The 23457-nt window shown below is 38.7% G+C and overlaps 2 protein-coding genes across 17 annotated transcripts in view; one reads left to right on the top strand and one right to left on the bottom strand.

The window, feature by feature from the left end:
* Nucleotides 1-19: 19 nt before the first annotated feature.
* Nucleotides 20-1457, top strand: ZAR1 (zygote arrest 1). Of its 2 annotated transcripts, XM_053941850.1 has the most exons (4): nt 20-903; nt 986-1078; nt 1153-1227; nt 1307-1457. In XM_053941850.1, exons 1-4 carry the CDS (start codon nt 109-111, stop codon nt 1448-1450), a joined length of 1107 nt encoding a protein of 368 aa, XP_053797825.1. In that variant the 5' UTR covers nt 20-108; the 3' UTR covers nt 1451-1457. The 2 variants fall into 2 exon arrangements, with proteins under 2 accessions (XP_053797825.1, XP_053797824.1); XM_053941849.1 differs by having other exon boundaries at nt 20-1078.
* A 3167-nt stretch (nt 1458-4624) lies between these two features.
* FRYL (FRY like transcription coactivator) overlaps nt 4625-23457 on the bottom strand; it is a 167807-nt gene continuing 148974 nt past the window's right edge. For 12 of the 15 annotated variants that reach the window (XM_053941934.1, XM_053941937.1, XM_053941935.1 and 9 more), the window contains 8 exons: nt 22186-22393; nt 20127-20276; nt 17670-17768; nt 13173-13241; nt 9860-9877; nt 8787-8897; nt 7227-7423; nt 4625-6778 (listed from right to left, as the gene is read on the bottom strand). In XM_053941934.1, coding sequence (XP_053797909.1) covers nt 6520-6778; nt 7227-7423; nt 8787-8897; nt 9860-9877; nt 13173-13241; nt 17670-17768; nt 20127-20276; nt 22186-22393 — 1111 coding nt within the window. In that variant the 3' untranslated portion in view covers nt 4625-6519. The remainder of the gene's footprint in view (nt 6779-7226; nt 7424-8786; nt 8898-9859; nt 9878-13172; nt 13242-17669; nt 17769-20126; nt 20277-22185; nt 22394-23457) is intronic. The other 3 variants (XM_053941930.1, XM_053941943.1, XM_053941933.1) reach the window with 1 other exon arrangement.

The following is a 23457-nucleotide window of genomic DNA, read 5'->3' as shown; positions in this document are numbered from 1 at the left end:
GGATGGTAAGGGGCCGCAAGGCCGGCGCCCGTCGGGGGTGAGGGAAGCCCGGCCCCGCCCCGGGGGTATTTAAGGCCACTGCCCGGGGGTTGCCCCGGGTCCGGTGCGATGGCCGAGGAAGCGATGGCGAGCTATCTCTATACCGCCTACCACCCCTACTCCTACCGCTACCCACCGCCCAAGGGCAAAGGAGGGGCGGCGGGCGGCTGGAGGCCGCGGGGCAGCAGCTACTTCTCGGGCTACGGGGAGGCGGCCGCCGAGTACTTCGACAACTACCAGCGGGCGCAGCTGAAGGCCATCCTCTCCCAGGTCAATCCCAACCTGACGCCGCGGCTCCGCAAGGCCAACACCAAGGAGGTGGGCGTCCAGGTGAACCCACGGCAGGACGCCTCGGTGCAGTGCTCGCTCGGGCCCCGCACGCTGCTGCGCCGCCGCCCCGGTCCCGCCGCGCCGCGGCCCCGTGAGGCGGAGCGAGAGCAGGAGCTGGGCAGCCCCGCCACCACCAGCACCCGCGCCGTGCGCTTCCCCCGCACCATCGCCGTCTACTCGCCCGTGGCGTCCCGCAGACTCACCGCCTTCCTGGAGGAGCCGAGCCCGGAGCCAGAGGGGCGGCCGCAGCAACAGGAGAAGGCGGCGGCCGTCGAGGAGGAGCCGGCCGCGCTGCGGGAGCAGCGGGCGGCGGAGGCGGCTGCCGTGCGGGCGAGCTGGGAGAAGCCCCCCGAGGGTGGCGCCGAGCCGCTCGGGCAGCGCCCGGCCGCCCCCCTGGAGCCGGCGACGGAGGCAAGCCAGGAGGAGCCGGCAGAGCCGTCAGCCCAGGCAGAGCCGTCAGCCCAGCCGGCAGAGCCGCCGGCCTCACCCCAGAAGCGGCAGTCGTCGGCGGCCAAGACCCGCCTGCGCTTCCAGGTGAGTGTCGACCGCAGGGGAGCAGCGGGGCCGGGCTGGCCCGGGAGGCGCCTGCACCGTCGAGTAACGTTGTCCCCGGCAGTTCCTGGAGCAGAAGTACGGGTACTACCACTGCAAGGCCTGCAACATCCGCTGGGAGAGCGCCTACGTCTGGTGCGTCCAGGGCACCAACAAGGTAGGGCCGGCTCGGATTGCCCCGGCGAGCGCTCCTCTCTGCCGCCCCCCTACTGACCCCGGCCTTCCTCGCAGGTCTATTTCCGTCAGTTCTGCCGGACCTGTCAGAAATCCTACAACCCGTACCGCGTGGAGGACATCACCTGCCAGGTAAGGGACCCCCGCCCTGCCCTGAGCCCGGCCAGTCCCGGGCCTGGCCGCCCCCGCCGACCGCTGCCTTCTCCCTCAGAGCTGCAAGCAGACGCGGTGCACCTGCCCCGTGAAGATGCGCCACGTGGATCCCAAGAGGCCCCACCGCCAGGACCTCTGTGGGAGATGCAAAGGGAAACGTCTGTCCTGCGATAGCACATTCAGTTTCAAATATATCATCTGAAGTGGGATGGGGTTCTTTGTTTTTGTTTAGGGCTCTTCAAGAAAACTGCAAGTCGAGCAGACTTTTTTTGTTGTTGTTGTTGTCTTTGTTGGTGTTGTTGAAGGTACTTGGTGAGATGTAGCTAGGAAAGCATGAAAATAAAAGTATTGCAGAGCATACTCAAATGATCAGGTGGGTTTGTGCCCAGCTCAGAGGGTGCATATTGTAAATCCTGTAACTTGCACAGGCAACAAACCTAGAGGTGTATTGTAAGTCAGTGATGGTCTTGGAAGCAACTGATTCAGGATATCTTAAACTCTCAGGTGGAAAGGGTTTCTGTTTCTGTTCCTGCTCTTGAACTAATGGAATGCTTGAAGTTAACATCAAATTGATATCTGCAGTAGGTAGCAGACCATCCTTCATGATGAACAAAACACCAGTAGTATTCATTTATTTTGCACACCTCTACTCAGTGTACACTGTATCCTGCACCTGTTTTTCATCATTAGAAAATTATTGAGAAATGCTGTATAAGTACTGAATCACTTCTGCTGGTACAGCTGGTTTGCATTTAACTAAGCTGGTGTTTTTGTCTGTAGGTACAAGCCAAAGAAAGCTTTTCAGGGATGGTTCTCACAAAATGCTGAGGAACAGAGTCACTGACGTTATGGTGATGGTCTCTTGGTAAACGTGTTGCTCATCTTACTTGCACAAGGTTATGGAGAGAAGTGACACTTCAGAGGAGCAAGGTGCAATAATATGGCATCTGCTTGGCTTCCTTTTCAGCCTGCAGGTGAAGTGCAAGAGCTCTGCACTTGGTGGATTATACTGGAAGAGTGTGATCTAATTACAGTTTAGATGCCTGCCATCAGAAGGTTTGACACTCCACACTCTTCTGGGGTTGAGTTTGCAGCTAGGAATTATACTTGTGGTGTTTGGTACTAATGGCACCACCAGCACTGGGTACTTGCAGATGATGTTCTCTGTGGGCTGGTGGTGCTCTTTATAGGAACACCATGCTTCAGCCAAGTGTTACAAGCTGACTCTGTGACTAACCTACAGCATCACCATCTGAGTAGATTCACAGGCTAGTAAAACCTACACTACTGCCCCAGTCTACCTTTTAGCTATGAAGCTGTAACAACTCAGATGAAAACCTACTTTTCTGAGAATGCTACCGGCACTGCTAATTTTGAAATTGAGCATAGAGTCAGCATGCCTTTTGCAAACCTCTTGAGGTAATTTCTCTTTCAAAAGAGTGATTTTTGTATTTTGATTTTTGTATTTTGTGATTTTTGTATTTGCTATAGCAAACTTATCTACACCTGTACCCAGCTTGAGAGATCATTCTATTAAATGCTAAAGAGAGAATCAGTCTGAGCCCATGCTGTAGAACAGCTTCAGTGCCAGTTTCTGTAAGTGGCAGCTAGTGTGTGGCAGGGGAGTCAAACAAATATCCTTCGTATCAACATTTCTTTGAGGGGCAGTGAGTGTTATTTCTATATGCTCCTCTTGCTGTAAATTCTTACCTTATTTCAATATGCCCCTTGAACCTGCTGCAGTAGGCTTAATGCCTCAGTGTCAATTTATTGCAAAGTAATTTTATTTACTCTTGCTGCATTCATTATTATAGCAGTGTGAGGCATTCTGGGAAAAAGTAAACCTACTCCCTCCAGAGCAGGGCACTGTTCTATTTCATTCTTCTACCTGAAGTGTTTTTCCATGTATCACAGTAAAAGGAAATATCCCTTGCTTTACCAGCTCAGTCAGACTTTCACGGCAAATTCCATCCTTGCCCTATTCAATTTGAAGAGCACCCCTTCAGCTGGGCAGTGTGCTGTTGTAGATGCACATGCCTTGTACTCACTTGTAGTTACTGTGATGAGCAGTGGCAAGCCTCCAGCTTGAGGAATGCACCTGGGGCCCTCTCTGCAGCCACCTGGCCCCACTGCCTCAGTTTGCAGTTGCAGCTGTGATCTGGGATGCCTTTATTTCTGAGCATATTCCTCTCCTGTTTGCCTTCCCCATTCTCGTGGCTGTAGTCTGTTCCTGATGCATGCATTGAGAAACTGACTGTGATGAATCTGTGCACCTTGGAGAACTGGAGCTCTGTGCCATGTCAGTATGAAGTCATGGCAATGCAAGCAGCTGAATGCTTCCTATTTATATAGGCATCCTTAGAAAACATTGTTTTAAGGATTACTTGCTGTGAATATGGTGACTCTTACATGATTATCAGTACTAGCCCAGAGTGAAATGTAGTACAGCTTAAGGGCTGTCATTCCCACTAACTACAGTCAAAGAAGCACTCACTTCTGCATAATGAGATGTAGAACAGGCTTAGCTGATGGGAACTAGGTGTTGTGCTTCACCAGCAGCTGATGAAGGCTCCACATGATGGATAGCAGCAAGGAGGCCACTCCTGCTTTCATCAGCTACTACAAGGCTCTGTGGCTTGGAGGAGTACAATGCAGTGGGCAGCCATATTAAACAAGCTTTCCTTAATCCTGTAGCATTCTTCAGTTCCAGAGTAGCTCTGTGTGTCATCCCTCTTACATAAATATGTTCAATGCTTTTACTGCTTGATGCCCAAGTACAATTCTGTACTTTCCAGCTGCTTTTCAGCTTTACTGCCATGTCATGTCCATGACAGCACACACTGATTGTGGGCACTGGTTCCTAGACTCAACAGGAAGGAAAGCTACTCCTGACCTTTTGTAATTATGCAAAGTGGAAGGGAACAACCTTCATGGTACCAGTTCTTCAAAGCTATCCAGAACTTGCTCTGTACAGCTTTTTCATAAAGAGATTCTTTTGCACATGTTAGCTCAGTCAGTGCTGTATTTGCTGCATCTTACAGGAGCTGTCTGATGTTTTGCTTGTTTCGGGACAGCTTTGGATTTGGCACAGACCTGGCACCAGGTGATGCAGAGTGACAGCTCATGCAGCAGTTGAGTAACTTTTGAAAAGCTTAATGAAATTAAAGCAATATCAAAAGACAGTCATCTAACATGATTCTGCTCAATAGGGCAGGCTCCACTGGCCATTATAAATGGAGGAAGATGTGTAACATAAGAAATTACATATATGACTTCAGGTTTGAGAAATCCATTAACGGCTTCAGAAGATGCCTAGAAAAATGCTGCTGCAATGACAGGACATAAAAGGAAAAAAAATACTTCAGGGCACCCAGGCCTCTGTTGTCAGCGTTTAATCTGTTTAGCTAAAGTATTTAAACTCTAGCTTGTAAAAATACACAAAATGAGAGATACAAGGTCTTTTATTTTTACAAAAAAAAAAAACTGGTAAAAGATGATGTAAATAAAAGTGTAATGCGCCCCTAAATAAAACTACCTCTCCCCTGTAAATACTTGTTAAATAATTAAGAACACCATCTACAGTACCACAAAACCATCAAAATAATTAAATTTTATCAGGGATAGGGGAAAAAAATACAGTGAATATGAATGTGCCTTGACCAGTTACAGAACTTGTTAGGATAACAGAACTACTGTCAGCAGTCCAACAGCGTGCACAGTGCCTTCAATTAATGCATTTCAGCATAATTACATTTCTAGTGGGGCCTAATTCCCCCAAAAAGGCAGAGCTAAGAACTTCAATTCTACATTCTAAACTCTGGAATTAGAGCCCATTAAAAAAAATCACAGTGGGTAAGAGATGTATATAAAAATACTGGGTGTTTCTTTCAAATAATAGGAATTGTGGGACTACATTCTTTTTTTCCATTTTTTTCTTTTTTTTTCCCTTTTTTTTTTTTTTTTTTTTACAAAATGCTATTGGTTTCAACAGAATCCAGTTTGTTTTATGCTACAGACTTTGACACTAAACTATGAGTATATTGCCTGTTTGCATGTTTTGGTAGTCAGGGTATTTTTTGTCTTTTTTATTTCCTATAGTCCCAATTCCTTAGGCTTCAGTTGAGTCATGAAGATGCATATACATGCATTCAAACTCTTCAAACCCTGCAGGCTACTCATACTGCATGTGACTACCAAGAGGGAATGCCCCCTTCTCCTCATACCTTTATACACCTACTGTTTTAACAGTGCATTGCACAAATTTACATGAAAAATACTGGTTTTGCACTATACAGTTTCTAGAATATATACAGAATAAAATAAGTTAACTTCTAATGAGAATTGCTGATGGGCAGCATATATCTTTAATATACATTTTAAAGTCTCTGCAGGCAGCTACTTTTTGGTTAGTTGTTATCAGTATTTTAACATAAGCACTGGTCAGAGAACTGAGCAGCATTCCAATAAAGTTAACAGATATATTATTTCTTTTAGAAACACTGGGAAATCCCAGTTTAAAATATTATTAAATGTCCTAACATTTACACACTATGAGGATTAGATCTAATAAAATAAAATTTCTTCAAAAATAATCTTGCAGCTCTTTTAAGCATGCTCTGAGACCTTATTTAACAATCATCCATACCTTCAAAAAACAACTGCCACATAGCCATACATTCTAACTCACACACATTATTTCCTTATAACAGACAACAAAAGCAAATAAAACACTGAGAAGTCAATGGTTTTTGCAGTCTTATATCATTCTACTCATGTTTGACTGCACATTCTTCATAACATTGCAGAGTGTCTCATTAGGTGTTAAGCTGATGGTTTTACTGCTGGAAAGCCAGGAAGCCTTGCAGGTCTTCAGCCAAAATAAACCAGCCTTGATTTTAGCCTCATCCCACCTGCGATATTGATCCAACCTCTAGAGGCTGTTGCTGCAAACATCCTTTATAGTTCTGTTACAACAGAAAATAATGCATATGTATGCATTAGGTTTAAGCCCTTTTCCTTTCATGTAGTTTTTTATACATAAATTTAATAAAAAAATACTACTGCCACACAGGCTGCTGTGTAGAAAGAGCAGTCAAGTAGGATGTTTACTTCAATTTTCAGGGTTTTACTTGTGATGAAACAGTTTCTTGCTGTGATAAAAGTGTGTTGGTTGTCAGGATTGCTGGAGATTTGTTTTTGTTTTTTTGTGAAAGGTGCTCAATAATAGTCTGAAGTGTCCTCATCATCAGTTCTTTTCTAAATGACAGCTGTTCAGAATCCAGTGGTCACAAGATTTATTCCTGTTTTGATCTTCCGTAGAAGCTGACAGGATTGCACCATGCGGAGAGACTCTCGGATTTCTAGATTAAGTTCCATCAGCTTTGAGCTGGCCTCAGACATATCTTGGTTGGAGCCTACTACTGCAAAGCTGCCAGTTTGGCCAAGTGTCTGATGACGGAAATAGATGTGCAGCAATGTTTGAACTGGGTCATCTTCAGAACTGCCAAAGATGTCGTGGGGCCAAATAGATCTGTAAACACACAGTTTGGATTTAAAAATTTTTAAAAAAAGTTTAAACGTTCTTTAAAAAGATATTTGAACAGAAGACAGGAAAATGCAAGAGAAAATAATACACAATTTGGATTTAAAAATCAAAAGTTTAAATACCTTTAAGCAGATATTTGAACAAAAGACATAGAAGAATGCTAGAGGAAAGTTTCTTCCACTGAGCCCCGGTAAATAACAGTATTATTCCTCAGAGATAAATTCTAAATAAGTACTAATAAAATTGTTTTTTACTTTTCTTAAATTACTGAAAAGAGAACCCCAAAACCTGTAATGAAGCAATAGTGCTTGTCCTTTTCAACAAGGATGTCTGACAAGAACTGAAAAAAAAAAGAATCGTGTCTATCCCTGTTTTTAATTTTAAAAGGTCTATTAAGAAACTCAAGATCTGAAAGCAATCCTTAGAACCTTACCTGAAAGCCTTGACCTGTGCCACAGCTGACACAAACTCCTTGTTTCTCAGGGATTCAATGAGGGAGTGAATAGCTGTTTCTGTGCTAGCTTGGGAAGCCTCTGCAATTTCAATTTCTTCGATACCACTGTCAGACACTGCCTCAGCCTCTTTCAGGCAGCTCTCCAAAAGAGCAAGTTCTTCAGACATGTTTATTACCTAAAACAAGTATAATATATCTCTTTTAGTTTAAATGTATTTCAAGCAAAAATAATTTTCCGAAGATCAGGTTTTTATTTTTCCTTCTCTGTGCAATAAAGAGAAATAGAAAAAGAACACCCAAATATTTTCTGCAGTTGCTTAAGTATACAGTTAATTTAATGGCCCAAGTGTGCATGTCAATTATTTGGGCCTTCTCTGATGAAGTTTTCTTCTTAGTTCTTTTAAAATTTATTAAAAAAAATAAATTTCTTCTCTCCTTATGTTACTTAGTAACAAACTGCCAAGAAGAGTGAAACATTTCAGGAAGGTATGACAGCAGTAGTGCCATTACAAGGATGTCTTAAATACCAAGGAAAAAATCTGGAAGACTGGTAACCCAGCATAGTAACAGTAGTGCAGCCAGTGTATATAGTATCATCTTTGGCTTTAGCTGCAACACATGAGTAAAACACAAGGCCATCTCTCAGAACATGCTTCTGCATCTGACTAACTTAGGCAAGAAGTGGGACTGATGTGATGCCAACCTTCTAGTGTTCATCAAGCACAAACTTATTTGCAGCCTCTACAAAAACCTGGAAATGCAAGTGAGGAACATGCACAGTTTTTTTTCTAAAGCTACTCATAAACCAAAGACTTTCACTCAGGATTTTCATGTTCCCCCCTACTACATCAAGCAAGACAAAGCCTAGTTTTTTTTTTTTCTGCTACCCCTGTTTATTGCATTCCAGACCCAGGGGAGAACTTAAGAAAAAGCATTATTAATAGCATAATGCACACAACTCAATTAACATCAAATATGTACCATATGTGCACAGCTGAAAAACACTTTTTACTTCTGAAGTTACTACAACTAAAAATCAGGCATTTGAAGTGCTTATGCACTACTAACTGTGCTTAGGATGGGAACTAAGCTTGCAGAGTAATTGAATGGTGACTGAAGTGACACAGTTAAATGAATCAATTGGTAGAAAGTGGTGGTGCTGTTTGCTGTAGGAAACACCAGGGCTATGGAAAGGCTCAGCTCTTCTGAGTGGACTTGATATGCCTTGATTGTAGCTTGATTAGAATACACCAGGAGTGCTACTGAAATATGTAAAATCCTCATAATTGGACTCCCTAGGTTCCTGTCTTTTTTTAAAGAGCTTTCAAGCTGTACAAAAATCAACACAGATAATTGAACATCTTAGAAAATTCTTGTAAGCTCTATTAAATATTTTATTAATTGGCTATAAAACAGCTGGAACCCTCCTCCAGTTTCTAAAAGCATGTCCCACTGATGAAAATGTTATCAAAATGTGTTTTAAATTGTCTGCTTTTAAAATGTCAACAATTACTAGCTGATTGGCATGGTTTTCATTACCTCTGCTTCTTTTTTGATTGTTTTTACTTGACTGATGAGTTTGCAATAGGCTTGGAACAGAAGCAGCAACTGGAAATGCAGCTTGTATAGCCTCCGACACAGCTCCAGCTCCTACAAATGTAAACAACACTGTTATGTTCAAGAAGTGGAAACCTCCTACTATCCAGTGCAATAGACAATAAATCACAGCTTCCTCAGTAGAGTGTGCAAAACCAGAAGTAATTTGGCTACTAAAGAAAATGCCAAAAATATTTAGAAGCTAACATACAGTAAGCTAATGAAAAGCAGGTGAAAGCTTAATTCAGTTCTAGATTTACAAGTAGCCTCTCCAAGAGATTTGAAGTTCACTTTTTAATAAGTTATATTTCCAAGAAACAGGGAGGAATGGGATGTGAAGTGATTCAAAAGGCATTTTGAAATGTCTGGAACATTTCAAGATTTCATGTCTTAAAACTAAGAGTTTCATAGATCACTTACTTTTATTGTTGATCTTTTATTGTTTTAAATTCAAGAACTAATATCCAAAAGAAGCAGTTGTGGTCCGTAAAGTATAGGATCTTTCATAACCATTAATACTTATATTGTAAGCACAGTATATAACCTGGCCCTTAGCTTACACTGCCTGACAGAGTAGGAAGAGAGTAATTCCATTCCTGGAGGCAAGAATAGTATTTTCTTTATAAAAAGTAGCCCTTATTCTGCTTTAGAAAATAACACATGATATATTCTTAAGGAAATGAAATAGCAGTATTAATTTACACACTGTCTTGCTTCCATTTTTATGCCTGTAAAACACTAGTCAGAAATGCAGACAGTGTTAATACTGCATCACATACAGACATAAAAGCTAGTGCTAATGGAATAATCTTTATAACATTCTACTAACTACAGGATCCTATTATCTACAAAGGACCAACAGTCTAATGGGTTAGATGATGCAAAACTGAAGCACACAGCATTTCTGTAATAGTCAAGGACAAGACATCATTATTTCACAAATGGACAAGACAGATGGAGACCAGTTTGGTGACTGGCATGGTTAAGTATTTGATAAATCAAGAACTGTCACTTACTGCTAGAATTTCCATTTGCTAAGCAAGAAGATGAGCAGGTCACAAAAATACAAAGAAAGAAAAAAGAGCAAGAATTAGTGTAGGAAATAATTTTAATTAGGGCAAAAGATGTCCCAGGTAAAATGGAAGAAGAAATACAAGTAACATGCTCCAAACATATCCTGAATGTAAAAAAAAAAATTAACAGGCTGAATTTGATGTTAAATTACTTGCTGCTATAACTAACGATAAAAAGTACTGGCTTTGTTGTCCCACAGCATGAATAACACTCTTACAACCCTGTCTGGTCTTATACATTGTGTAATCTGAAAGGTGCACAAATTTAAGGTAATAAAAATCAAGGACTGATCTGACAGATCAAGGTTCGATCTGAACATCTGTACAAAGCTTCTTACTTGTTCTGTATCACAATTGTTTAAGCAAAAAGAATGCATTTTAAAATTGGAGATGCAAAGTTAATTTGGATTCTGAATCAGTTTAGAAATTCTTGGGTTTGCTAAACTCAATTCTCAACCCCTCTGAGAGATTTCTGTACTGTAATTGCACTTGGTTTTTACAAGCCATTTCAGAAAAGATGTTTAGGGAAGAGGGATAGGGAGAGAAGGAGTTAGAAAATGTATATGTCAGACTAGGGATGTGAACTTCACCACTCCTGTGCTTTGTACAGCACTGAGCGTACTGATGGCACTTAGGCATGAACAGTGGTCACAGCAAACCAAATCACAGAATATCCTGAGCTGGAAGGGACCCACAAGGATCACTGAAGTCCAGCTCCTGGCCCTGCACAGGACAACTCCATTGGAATCACACCATGTGCCTGAGAGCAAAAAAAGGAATGTCAGTGGATGTCTGACTCCCAAGACACAGATGCAGCTGAGCTTTACTAAGCACACAGTTGTACACGGTGTTATGGTAAGTTATATACTATGTGCTTCCCAGGTTATAACATTGCATGATTTTGTTATACTGCATGTTTTTGTTCTACACTCTGTGCTATTATATACTCAGCACAATTACCATATTTCTGATGCACAGAACACTGAAAACATTAAAATCTTGAACTGCAGAAGTTAACATGACTTCGATTAATCACTTTAACGAAGCACAGAGAATCAGATTTTGAGAAATGGCAGGATTGACTATTTAATAATTTTAGTCATTACATTCCAGTGTTCTTAAAGCCAAGTCTCATTACAACTGTAAGCCATAATTAATCCCTTTCCCCCAAAACACACCTTGATAGCTACCTTTTAAAAATTCAGGAGAGGTTTTCCTTTAAAAATGGCTTTGTACTGCTTCAGTGTCTTTAACACACATATGCTTACTTGAGAAATCTGATTTTTCTACCTGCCTGTCCTGTAGAAACAGTCAAGCCAGAGTCCAGATGCATTCTTTCAGGCTTAGATGTACTAATAGGAAGAACTGAATAATTAGATTTACTTGCAAGTCTGCTGGCAATGCACAAGCTGGAACAGAATTAATCTCGCTATTCCTTAGCTGTATGGACCACAGTGCCAAAAATTAGTAAGAAAATCTTATTTGTGTTAGTGAATGAAAAATATCTGTTTTCCTGAGCAAGACAACACTTAAAATTTTTAGCATTAACTGGTTGACTGCTCAGACTTAGCAGCCCACACTCCATTTACAAGGACTTTTGAAGAATTACTAGCATGCTGCCCTTGCAGGGTGGATTTAAAACCAAAATCAAAACAAGTCCCCACAAATAATAATCAGTGTGATGGCTCTCAAATTCCTTTTCAGAGGCCATCTTCAAACCCTGCAGAAACAGGGAAGAATAGGCCAAACTGCCTTGCCAGAGAATCATGGATTCTCTCTGTACAAGCTATCTGAAAACCTGTATATTGCTTGTCTTCCATTTCTTAGTTTCCCCAGCTACACAGTAGGAACAGTAACATTTACCTTCATGGTAAGAATGGTTCTGTTTAACAACTAAATGTTAGAACAATTTCTTGGTGTATGTAAACAAAATTATAAGTATGGACTGAAATACATAAATGCTGCTTTTTAATTAATATATATACAGCATTTACTGTATTGTAATAGTAAACATTATCTATTTCTAAGGATATACCAGTCAGTATACAAAGATGTATACTTAGTGTAAAATACACTAAAGCATGTGTTTATTGGCAAGATAAAAGTCCTTGCAAATAGTAGTAAATTATTTTGCTGTTTTTATATTACCTAAGCTTATTCACTTGATTTTTTTTAATATGCAACTTTAATGCAGTATAAAAATTAACATAATAGTACCACATTTTACTACTCTAAAATTCAGGTACATTTTGTGATTGCATTAAAAAACCCCAAACACACACACACACACACACATATATATATATATATATATGAAGAACAGCAAAAGAAAACTGTATAAAAGAAGAAATAGTCCAAAGATACAGTAAACATTTCTGTTGGTGAAGACTACATCTTCAGCAGCAGAAACATGACCAAGTGCATCAATGAATGGTTCAACTGAACAAAAGAAATAAAATTCCTCCTTTTTCAGCTTGGATTTGAGATTTTTGTCAAACTGTGGTTGTGAAAAGGTAAGTTCATCTGCTACGTGCAGTTCTTTCTTGCATCTTTCACTGTCCTTACCACAGTACTTCAGATGGCAGACTCCTTGTACCTACTAATGTCAGGTTTTGGATTTGCTTTTTTTACTGTATCAATATTATGCAGCTATTCTGTTTTTAAAAAACCCCAATCCTAGTCCATTTTGGGAAAAGCTATCACTTATTGCAGCAATTAGTAATATTAAACATTGATGAGTGCCATGCAAATACATACAAAATATTCAACTAATATTAATGTTTACATAACCTTTTGTTAGATGATATTTTGACCTAAGTGTTTAGAGCTTTTTGGTATACTGCTACTTTACTCCCTGTTACTTTTCACCCAAATATTGGCTCCAGAAAGGTCTTATGCAGTTCTAAGTTTTTGAGCAGACAATATATCTCAGCATATAACCAGCATTTTAATATTTTTGCCTTCTAGAAACAGCAGCAGAAAAGCAGACTTGCTGGTACACAGATGGTATCTAGTCTGCTTATCTACTCACTGTTATTAAATCTAGAACCCAAGACACATTGCCAGCTTTTATTAAGAAGACCCATTTTTATTGCCCATTTTTTTCATGAGACTCTGAGTTTCCAAAAGATAGGATGATAACTGAAATGAAAAGCTTTTCATACATTTTTAATCTCTCTACGAATATTGGAATTTTTGTGCAATAAAGATGATTTTTAATCTCATATCCTGAGACTCACAAATGACATACACCTACCTGGGCATCTGTGTTAGTCCCATGAATACCATCATCAGTACCAAATGTCCTTTTGCAGTCTTCTAGCCACTGCAAAATAAATATAAACAAGATTGAACATCTTCTGAAACACCAAACTGAAGACTCTGCTAAAACTGCTTATGACACTTTGTCTTGTACATTCTCGGATAACGTAAGAAATTGTGGTATGAAATAAATAGTTTACCAGTGTTGTTTTCAACTCTGATAGATCACTTTGTAACTTTTATTTCCTGTAGCCTTCATTACCCAAGATGGAGATAGTACACTTCAGCATAAATACTAACCCATGATTGAATTGATACTGTTACAGGAAAAAAGCATGAGAGGGTAGAAGCAGAAATAACCCTCTCTTTACTTTCTGCACAAGGTTTACACTAATGTGATTTATCAGCCCTTAAAATATAACACTAATTAGAGAATAAGCCTGTTACATTTCTTGGGACTGCTTGAGAAACAGAAGGAAATAGAGCTTTCCTGTGTAAGTGTGGGGTTACAGGTTGGAATGAAAAAACCCAAATTCTCCAGCGTGAGTTAGCATCACCTCCAGTTCATACAAGCCAAGGAGATGAAGTATTCTTGCATTACACAATGCAAACCTGCAGTCCACTCAGGGCTGCATTTAACCTCACTTCCTATATCACACAATAAGTTTATTAATTTTAGTGGGCAGTCTCTTTTTCTACCTTTAACCAACCATACAAGTTTCTCAAAAAATAACCTCCACTGACATTCCCATGAATTTCTGTGTTGCTATAAAGCATTTATAGAATCAAATATGTTCTTTTTGTACAATACAACCAGATCACCCAATTGATAATTTTTTCTGTACAGTGCAAACAATTGCAAGCATGGTTATTACTGAAATGGGAATGCATCATGTTGAGATAAAGTGCATAATATAATCTGAAATGAAGAACAGGCGCTATACATCCAAGGAAGAATAATTTAGCATTCTGCTTGTGTTTGGTATCTTGAATCTCAGAGGGAATCTTGGTGACCTTTTCCTAACCTTTGTCTGATGCAAGAAAAAGAAAAATGTGATTTCCCATCTGCTCAATTTAATAAAGGTTACTTAGTGAATTAACTAGGCCAGTGTGCTCATCAAGAGGAGAAATGGAATTCTCTGACCATCGCAGTGTCAGTTTCAATTAGTGACATGGATACCAACATGCACAGCAAATCTCATTTTTCTTTTTATCAGACAGCCTCCATCAAGAACGACAGAATACGTTTGCACTGCAACAAACAGCAGCAGCAATTGGGAAGCTAGTATTTCTCTTCACACACTACCCTTTTAAGATTTTTTTTTAAATCTTAGAACCAGTCTGAATAAAGGGTGTGCCTAGAATGCTGTGTATACAAGCTTGCATTTTCTATTACATTTATCTGATTCAGTATCTTTGTCCCTAATACACACATGAAGTCTAAGCAGTCCCCTTGCAAGAAGATAGAACTATAGCTCCAAAAAGGTGACAAAGTTAATTTGTTAAGAATTTTTACAGAATATATGTTCAGCATGGTAGAAAGATTTTTTTTTTTCTCCTTTGGGAGTAGTGTGACAGACTAACCTTCTTCATGTGCTTGCTTTGTGTCAATTCATGTTTTCTCCATATATCTCCTAGAAAGTGTTGATGAAAGCATAACACAGGGAAGTCTGGGGTTAGTCTTGGTCATAGCACAGGCTGGTCTGCCAGATTACACCCTAAACAGACATGCTAACAGCCTATACTACAGGCACCTTTCTGTCTTATTTGGTGCATAGGTAAGTGTGTCAAGGAACTGCAGCCCAAGCCTTTTTCTTTTTCAATCTGATTCATGTGAATGCCTGTACACCACACAGCACTGAGAGTGACAAACATCACCTATTAGGATAAAGTTAAAACAACAGTTTTTCATTGAAGAAATTAACATACAAACTCTAAAGGATACCAGATTAACATGCAAAAATCTGTTACTTTTTATTTACTTTATTACACAGTAGCCAACCACTTAATTTGGTTTTCTTTGTGTTTCTATGAAAAAACCAAGGGTCTGCATAAAGTTGATTAAGCATTTTGGCTTAATACTTTCAGATTTAATAGGATACATAGCACAGCTGTGTGTAGCAACAGAAATTCAGATTTGACTTGAGGAAGTCTTGTTCAATCTTTCCCTATACTGTTTAAGAGGACAGAGTAAGAAAACAATAAAGCATATATCTAAGACGTAGCTTAGAAGATTCTTAGTTTACATGTAATATAAAATACACCTTAGAAAAAGAGGACCAACTGCTAAAGAAATACTTCTAAAATGTTTTAGGAAAGTAAATAATTTGAGTAGTCACTACTTCTAAATTAACATGCTCAATAAGCACTTAAGTAATGCCCTAAATTGTCTAAATGATGTGCTATCAAGAGTCAGAGATGACTGGTCAAAGCTAAAAGTTTCTTCTCAATACTGCTTCTTTTTATTTATAAATGATTAAATAAAAATAAAACCTTGACAAAATGCTCTCAGTTGTTTCAGAACAATTCCTTTAACCCTGTGAACTTTCTTCCTGCTCCAGTCACTCACAAATCTGTGGCAGAAGACAGGCTGACCACAGAAACATGTTACTAGACTCCCTTTTTGACAGGAAAAAACAATTCCTTCACTATGATATAATGACAGAGGCCATCAAACTGATACTTGTATTTGTTTACCTAGTAAAATAAAATACAAAGAAGTTCTTAATATCCAGCATGGATTATATCAATATGAAATGTGGCAGTGCAAAATTAGATAATACTTTTAGTGAATTAGTTGCCATCTGAAAGGGATGTAATTTTAATTTGTTATACTTTGACAAATCAACAAAACAATACCATTGATTATTGCTGTGATAAACTAGGCTATATGGAGGAGTTGATGTAAAATGCCTCCATGTTTGGACAGTCATCATTCTAATTACACACACACACACAGGTCCCTTTTTACCGTGTCACAAATCTTCCTGTCTGACCATGGGGGAAATCAGTTACGCCCTCTGTGCCTCAGGGCTGCTCTCTAAAAGGAGGAATGAAATACATTATGCCCTCATAGGAGTGCTGAGAGCATTATGCATTGGAGAGTGCCAGACATGAAATATTACATCGTGTAAAATTATCTTAGTCATTAGATGAGCACTTGTTTCTGATTAAGCCTACATGGCAAAATGTAGCTCATTATATTAGATCAAATAAATTGTTATTACCACAGAAAAGGGCAAACAAATGCAGCAACTCTTTAGCAGAAATACTGGCCTGGATCCTGCCAAGACTTTATCTACATCTGTGGCATACTTTAGCATCGGTTTCAAGGAAACCACATTTCTTTTGAGATCCTTTCCACAAAAATGTGCATGTCTGGTCTATTCAACAGATGAGCTGTCAGCAATCTTTGCAAGGCAAAGGCCATAATTTCCTAATAAACTCAGCACGATCAAGAAACATGGAGCCACTTGTGTTGCAAAATATCTGCCAAAGCATAATGGCTTGAATTCTGGTTTTGTTTTGCATCACTCAAACTTGCCTATAATGCCATTGTCACAGCCTCACAGGCTGCTGAGATCAGTAAAATTCAGCATGTTCAATTGTAGATTCATGTTTCCTTTTGGCTCTTGAAATACAAACCTTACCTTTGACAGTTTTCTCAAGTTAGTATCTTACTTTCTGAATTTCACACGCAGGTTCACAAAATATACAGACTCTTGCTACAGAAATCTTCCTAATTTCTTCTAAACTGCATTTCTTTGGAAAAAGGATATAACCACTAACATATACCTTGAAAACTGAACTGCTTTATTCTAATCAACACAAACATCATCCTCAATGAGATCCAGCTGTAAGATTAGCCCTAAATTTGTGTCTCTGTGTGACACAGCTGTATAACCCCATTAATTGTCAGTGGAGATTCAGTCACCAAAAAGAAGTCTAAAGAATTATTCAGCTAAACAAGTCAGTATCTGTATTAGGATAAATGCACTGCTTTCTTGATTCCTTTCAATATATTGACCCAATCCTTAAATGCTGTGGGTGTTAATGCACTTGGAATTCCAGAAAGATAGTTATTTGTCTTAATCTGGAGGTGAATCCCTAGTCTAATAAAATAAGCAGAACATAAATTTAAAAAATCCCATTATTTATTGATGTTCATGTTAGAAATACTGGAATATTTTTCAATTAGGAATGTGCTTTTCCCATTGTTAGTGGATTTGTGCAGTGTTATATATTAAAAATCAGCTTCAGAAATACGTGCAACAAAAATTAATTACAAATAAGAAAAAACCCCTCAGGTTCAGATTTATACACATAGAATAACAGTAAGAAAAGGAAACAGGATTTTATTTCAGAAGTGTTTTCCCACACTTTTCCTTTCCCACACATTTCCTTTAGATGCCTTTGATGAGAGATAAGGGCCTGCAACATTTTTTTGATGAGTAGGTTCTAATATTTTTGTTTTGAGATCTGAGAGACTCACCTGTTCTGCTGCCTCTCTTTTGACATTATAGGTATCCAAGTGTTCTTGGAGCTCTAAAACACTGAACTTCAATGTTTCTAGCAGGCCACAAGACAGTAGCTGGAAGATAAAAGCAATCAAATTCTGTAGTCATGTAACATCTGACTATAATCCATACAGTCTAATATCTAAATTACATAATAGAGAATTCCACGTTCACATTTGGAAAAACAAATTAGAATTAGCTGGACACCTTTGAGCAAGTGAATTAACACATATAGCTCTACCATTTAAATCAGTGAACAACAGTTTCAACTCCAAAATAAGAAGAGTAGTACCTAGTTAACATGTGAAAGAGATTTCAAAGCAATATTTAGATCTTTCATAATGAAGAATAGTATTTGGTACACACACACCACTAGTGGAAATAGAACAGCCTGTAGAAGGAAGGAAGGTAATGTTGCTGGATTGCTCCTGTAGCAACCTAAGGAGTATCCACTGAGGGTTACTTGCCCTTCTCAATATACAAACTATGCTACCAGAAAAGCTTCTGCAGTCTGTAAGAAACAGGACTTTGTCAAAGCGGGAACCACTGGATATTCAAAGAATTTTCTACCATTAATGACTGCCTCTTTTAACATGGTTTCAGAATCTCTTTTTCCCTCAGGGACTGCTACTTCAGCTTTCTTCCACACCATTTCTCTCTGTATTTTATTGTCACTTAGTTTTTTTTATTAGTCCTTCTCCTGACACTTCCTGTAATAAACATCTCTAACATGATGTTTCCTCCCTCACACTGGTCAGTCCTTGCACACAATAAGAGCTGTGTACTTTATCAGTGAGAACTAATCTGACAAACAGGTTCATTTCATTTTAATTATTTGGAGAAGAAAGATTTATTTACACAGTATTTGTCAATGTAACAACCCTAATGTGTGTATGTCCATGTACACATGCAAATATTTGTGTGCTATATTTATTTATATCCTTTTAATGTTTGTCTTTCTATAGATTTGGTTTTTATTTTAAAATACACATGGTGTTTTAGTTAGACACTAGTGTAACTTTTCTTAAGGCTTCTAATCTTAAAGAATTTTTTAAAATTTTTTTTTACTGCTTTTAAAGTGGCATAAGTAAAACCAAAAAACATTACAGGTGGATCCCTTGAAATGCACTATCTGTATCATGCTTTTTTCATTCTCATATTCTTAGGTGAGACCTTAAGAAAGAGTTGCCCCTTAGTACTGAGGGAAAAAAGCAGGTCAGGAGAAGTGTCTCACACTGGGCATTCAAGGCCAAAGATCCATCGACCTCAGCCCTGCAGCTGACAAAGTCTAATGGCAGTTGTTTGAGGAAGGGCAAACTTGTGGTGATCCACCTGCCCCAGAGTGCTTTCTTAGCCTCTGTCAACACGTTCTTCTGCATATTTAAAGGATCTGTCCAGGGCTGCTACTTCCATGAATTTCTTTAGTGGCTTTCTGAAAACATGAGTAGGCACCATACAAAGTGACAGTATTTCACAGTTTGATTATGTATCACATGAAGGACCTTGGTTCTGTACATTTTGTAAGTCACTGGTAGCTTACTTTGATCACCCTTAGAAATCAATTAAGACGAAAAGAAAATAATTTCTATTACTTATCCATGATAAGACATCAATGGACAGATTTATCTTCTGAAGGGCTAAAAATCCTAGTCTACATACTCATATCTTACATGTACATATTTCATCATTCTTGCAATCTTTCTTTAATTTTTTTCAGGTGCTACTACCTTTGCTCTGACAGCAAGGGACCAAAACTGTCCCCAATGTTCAGGATGTAGGTATACTGGGAATATGTACATTAACTCAGTGATATTTCCTGCTTTGCTGTCTCCTTTCTTGATAATTCTAGCACAGAGGTTTTTTTGACTTCTGCTAAACACTGAGCTGACTTCTTGGATTAGTATCTATTATAATCAGGATTTCAACTTGCATGACAACAAATAATTCAAAGTCTCCTTGTTGTGTATTTGCAGCAAGAATGTTCCTCTCATGCATCACTGAATATATACATAAAACAAGATAACAGAAAAAGGCAAAGTTGCTGCTAGATAAGTAGTCTTTCTTTTTTTTTACTCCTTCCTTAGCTCCCTTGTTAATGAGCACAAGAGAATATGAGAACATAGAATAAATATGAACAGGCAGGAAAGGTAAAGAGTAGTAAGGGAATTAAAGTGATATCTACTATCAGTAAGTTTCCATACTGTTCACTGTTACAGCTGGAGCCTATTTTTTAAGAAATGCATTTCTCACTGGTGGTTTCCAGTGTTTATGACACAGTGGCCACTTAAGATTTTAATTCCCTTCTGATTTCAAAGAGTTTCTTTTTGCCACATATTAAAACATCATTTGATATGTTACATGAAATGTTTGAGCAGACAGATATTCCAACATGCAAGTCTGAGATTCTTAATGTGCAAGTTTGAGATTCTTACCGTTTCCGCGTCCACAAAGACTGTCGGACATTCTGAACATAACATCATCACTTCTAGAGAACTCTTAAACTTTGTTCCAATGCGCTGTAGACTTTCACCAAGGAAGCTGACCGAATCATTTGTTATAGATACAAACTTTCTTTGAATGGTCTAGAAGTCAAATCAGAAAAACATTTATCTTACATTGTATTTTACTACTCTTCTGGCTTTTTAGGTAAGATTTCAGAGCAAATTTCTATCCTGACAAGTTTACATCACATTATATTTTTTCATTAAATGAAAAACTAATATGCAATTTTCTCTGAATAGTTATGTAAAATCAGCTCTGGAAAATGCAATAAATTAATGAAACCAGCCAGTATCCATAGAGACAAGTACTCCTTTCATATCTAGGCCTCTAGCCTCAGTATAGGTAGATGACTATTTGCCTTTACACAGTACAGACAGTTCAATTTATTTTCAAGTGTTTGTGCTGCAGAAAATTATAGAGTTTTATGAGTCGTATGCGACCTGCGTAGCACAATCTGTGTCCAAAACTGCCACCTGCAGGGTTTCTACCTTCTTCAAAAATCAGTCCTGAGTTTATCATGTTTGATTATGCAGACTGTCTGCTTAGCCTAATGTAACACTGCACTCTGATATACACTATTAATCCTGGAAGTTACATGTAGAATAAAACGATATAAAGGTTACACAGACAGCTGCAAATTTAAACACAGGAAGAAGGAGCCAAAAGGCAAAATGGAAAGGTCCAGTCAAACAAGGCCTCCCAAGTATCATTTGATCATGTTAACCCTCCTCTGTACCCAGTAACAACTTCTCAGGAACATTTTTTGCCCATGCTTGAACACTGGTTTGCTATTGTGCAGAGTATCCAACTTTCCAGCTGTTAAGCCAAGTTTCATCCTTCTTCCTTAGCTCCCTTGTTAATGAACACAAGAGAATATGAGCTCTCGTTTTACCACTTTCAGGAAATGAATGCATGTGTGGAAACCAACTGCAGCTAAGCTTTGGTATAATACAGACAAACCAAATCCCTGATGTCTAGATGAAACAAAACGACAAAAATCTACAACCTGTAATAGAAATTTCATGGCACTGTAGCCATGAAATTAGTTGAACATAAAATGGATAATGGGTATAGATGCACAAAGAAATTATTCCATGGGAAAGGCGGAGTATGAATTCTTCACATCTAAGTTACTGCCCATACGTGGGACAAAATATGTGCTAGTGTGGGGTCTTTCACTGAGAAATTTATTATGATATGCCAAACAGCAAGTAAAATTAATATTAGAGATACATGAAAGGGCTGGAGCCATAAAGCCTTGTCCTGAATATTCTCTTAGCTCATTTGGCACATTGCCTGTACGTAAAATGAATTGATTTTACTTATTCTACCCCATAGGAATTTGCAAAGAAGCATTATTTTTAAAATGTAAAATCTTATCCCCTACATATAGGGAGGAGGAAGCCAGAAAAATTATGCCATTTTGTGTTGGATAGCAGATCTATGTGGTAGTTAAAGAGAGGCATTTGAAACATCCAGCTCCAGTGGATCTCCTGGTGTTTCAATTACTTCTCTGCAGAAAGAAACCTTTTTCTCTCAAGACAGATGCAAGATAAATTCATTAATGACTGTCATGCTGCGATCCCATAATAATGACTCCCACAAAGAAACCAGGAGAAAGACATTAATTCTGTAATCATCACAGACCCTGGGTGATGTTCAGAAAATAAAAGAAGGGACACAACCTGGACTAAGAGCTTGCAAGAAACACTGAACTGATTTTTTTGAGTTTTTCTCAATTTTTGTTTATTTCCTGAGCAGGTTCATTCCTAGGCATTGAATACAGCAGATACCCAGCAGATGGAAAAATAGAGTATGACAGTGTAACAATACTTCAGCAGTGCGTTTTTCTGGTCTGCTTTTGATCTGCTTTCTAAAGCTTCTTGCTACCATAACCTTGTGGCTTTTGCAGTTTCAAGGGGAAGAGTAGTTTTAGAAGTAGGAGGAAAGGATTTCAGGTGAGCAATCATACACGGAGAATTCACTCACCTGAAACAATCTTGAGAAGACATGAAATGTATAGACAGCACAAGATCCATCTGTGTCTGACAGCATTTGATTGACGTGGCAGCGCCAGGCTTGCTCTTCATCATCATACGCCACTGGCTGGAAAGCTGCCAATATGGCAGAAAGAAATGGAGAAGGAGGAGGGGAAGTTTGCACTTCTGGGAAACCATCCTGTTCTTCTTCATCTTGGCTAGAAACAATAAATAACAGAAATTACCTCCTCAGCAAACTTTTTAGGGAAAAAAACACCTTCATTTTAGCAAGAAGGAAAAAAATAAGAATTCTGGATTCAGAATAGCATTTGGAAAATAAATAACAGATCAACTAAGGTAACTATGAGCCAAGAAAAGAGTAAACCATCAAAAACTTTTGCTGTAACATATTAAAAATTGCTTATACTCTCCAAAATTTACTACCACATGTCAGTTCTACACAGAACTACAAAGAGCTATCTGGAAGTTATATATAGGTATATACAGCACCATATATATGGATACCACGTAGAAACAGGCATTTTTTTTCTTGCCCTCAGTAACTGAAGTAACATCCCGTTCTTCAAATTTTTACTGATCTGAACAGATGGTCTACCAATATCTGCAACAAGTTTTAGCCTTCCTTCAGGGAAGCACAAGAGTTCATTTAGCAATGTAATAGTGCTTTATAACTGTCTAAAGTAACATAAGCAAATGGAGACAGATCGAAACACTTTCATTTTTATGGGCAATCAGTTTAACGGGCCTTTGTTCACAGAACAGTCTGCTATCATACTTTCCATTAGGCACCAAACATCCAATAAAAATATCAAACTATAAATTAATCAATGCTACTACTTCCAATCATTAAAATAATAATTACCATAAAATATTCTGTATTACAAGGAATGATATATTTTGACATTTCTTCTTCTATAACTGTATGCAGGCAGCACAAATATGTGTAGGAGGATTCCAGGTATACAGATAGTTTATTAAAATAATCTTTTAAATCACATACAGTGTTTCTCTATGACAACTGCCTCATCCACAGAAGCACTAAGTACATCTTAAACAAGACTTAAACAAGAAGTGTGGGTGCTTTTAGATACCTCAGTATCTTAAAGCGCAAAAGCTAAGACAAATCCCTTTTGATTATCATCTGTAAGCAAAAAAGATTTTCAGATCTTTCCCAACTAGTGTACCAATGCTATCACCTCTGTCACTATTTAGACTAGAGCTATGGGGTTTTTCATTTGCTTGCTTAGTGTAAATAAAGTAA

Source organism: Vidua chalybeata, chromosome 4 (assembly GCF_026979565.1).
Source record: "Vidua chalybeata isolate OUT-0048 chromosome 4, bVidCha1 merged haplotype, whole genome shotgun sequence".
In the NCBI taxonomy this organism is placed as follows: domain Eukaryota; kingdom Metazoa; phylum Chordata; class Aves; order Passeriformes; family Viduidae; genus Vidua; species Vidua chalybeata.
The sequence above is the reverse complement of the archived record's forward strand: the minus strand, read 5'-3'. Positions and strand labels throughout refer to the sequence as shown.

Coding starts and splice junctions, on each gene's coding strand:
- ZAR1 (XM_053941849.1), top strand. CDS start 109: ATGGCCGAGGAAGCGATGGCGAGCTATCTCTATACCGCCTACCACCCC. Junction 1,079..1,152: donor GCGTCCAGGGCACCAACAAG/GTAGGGCCGGCT, acceptor CCTTCCTCGCAG/GTCTATTTCCGTCAGTTCTG. Junction 1,228..1,306: donor TGGAGGACATCACCTGCCAG/GTAAGGGACCCC, acceptor CTTCTCCCTCAG/AGCTGCAAGCAGACGCGGTG.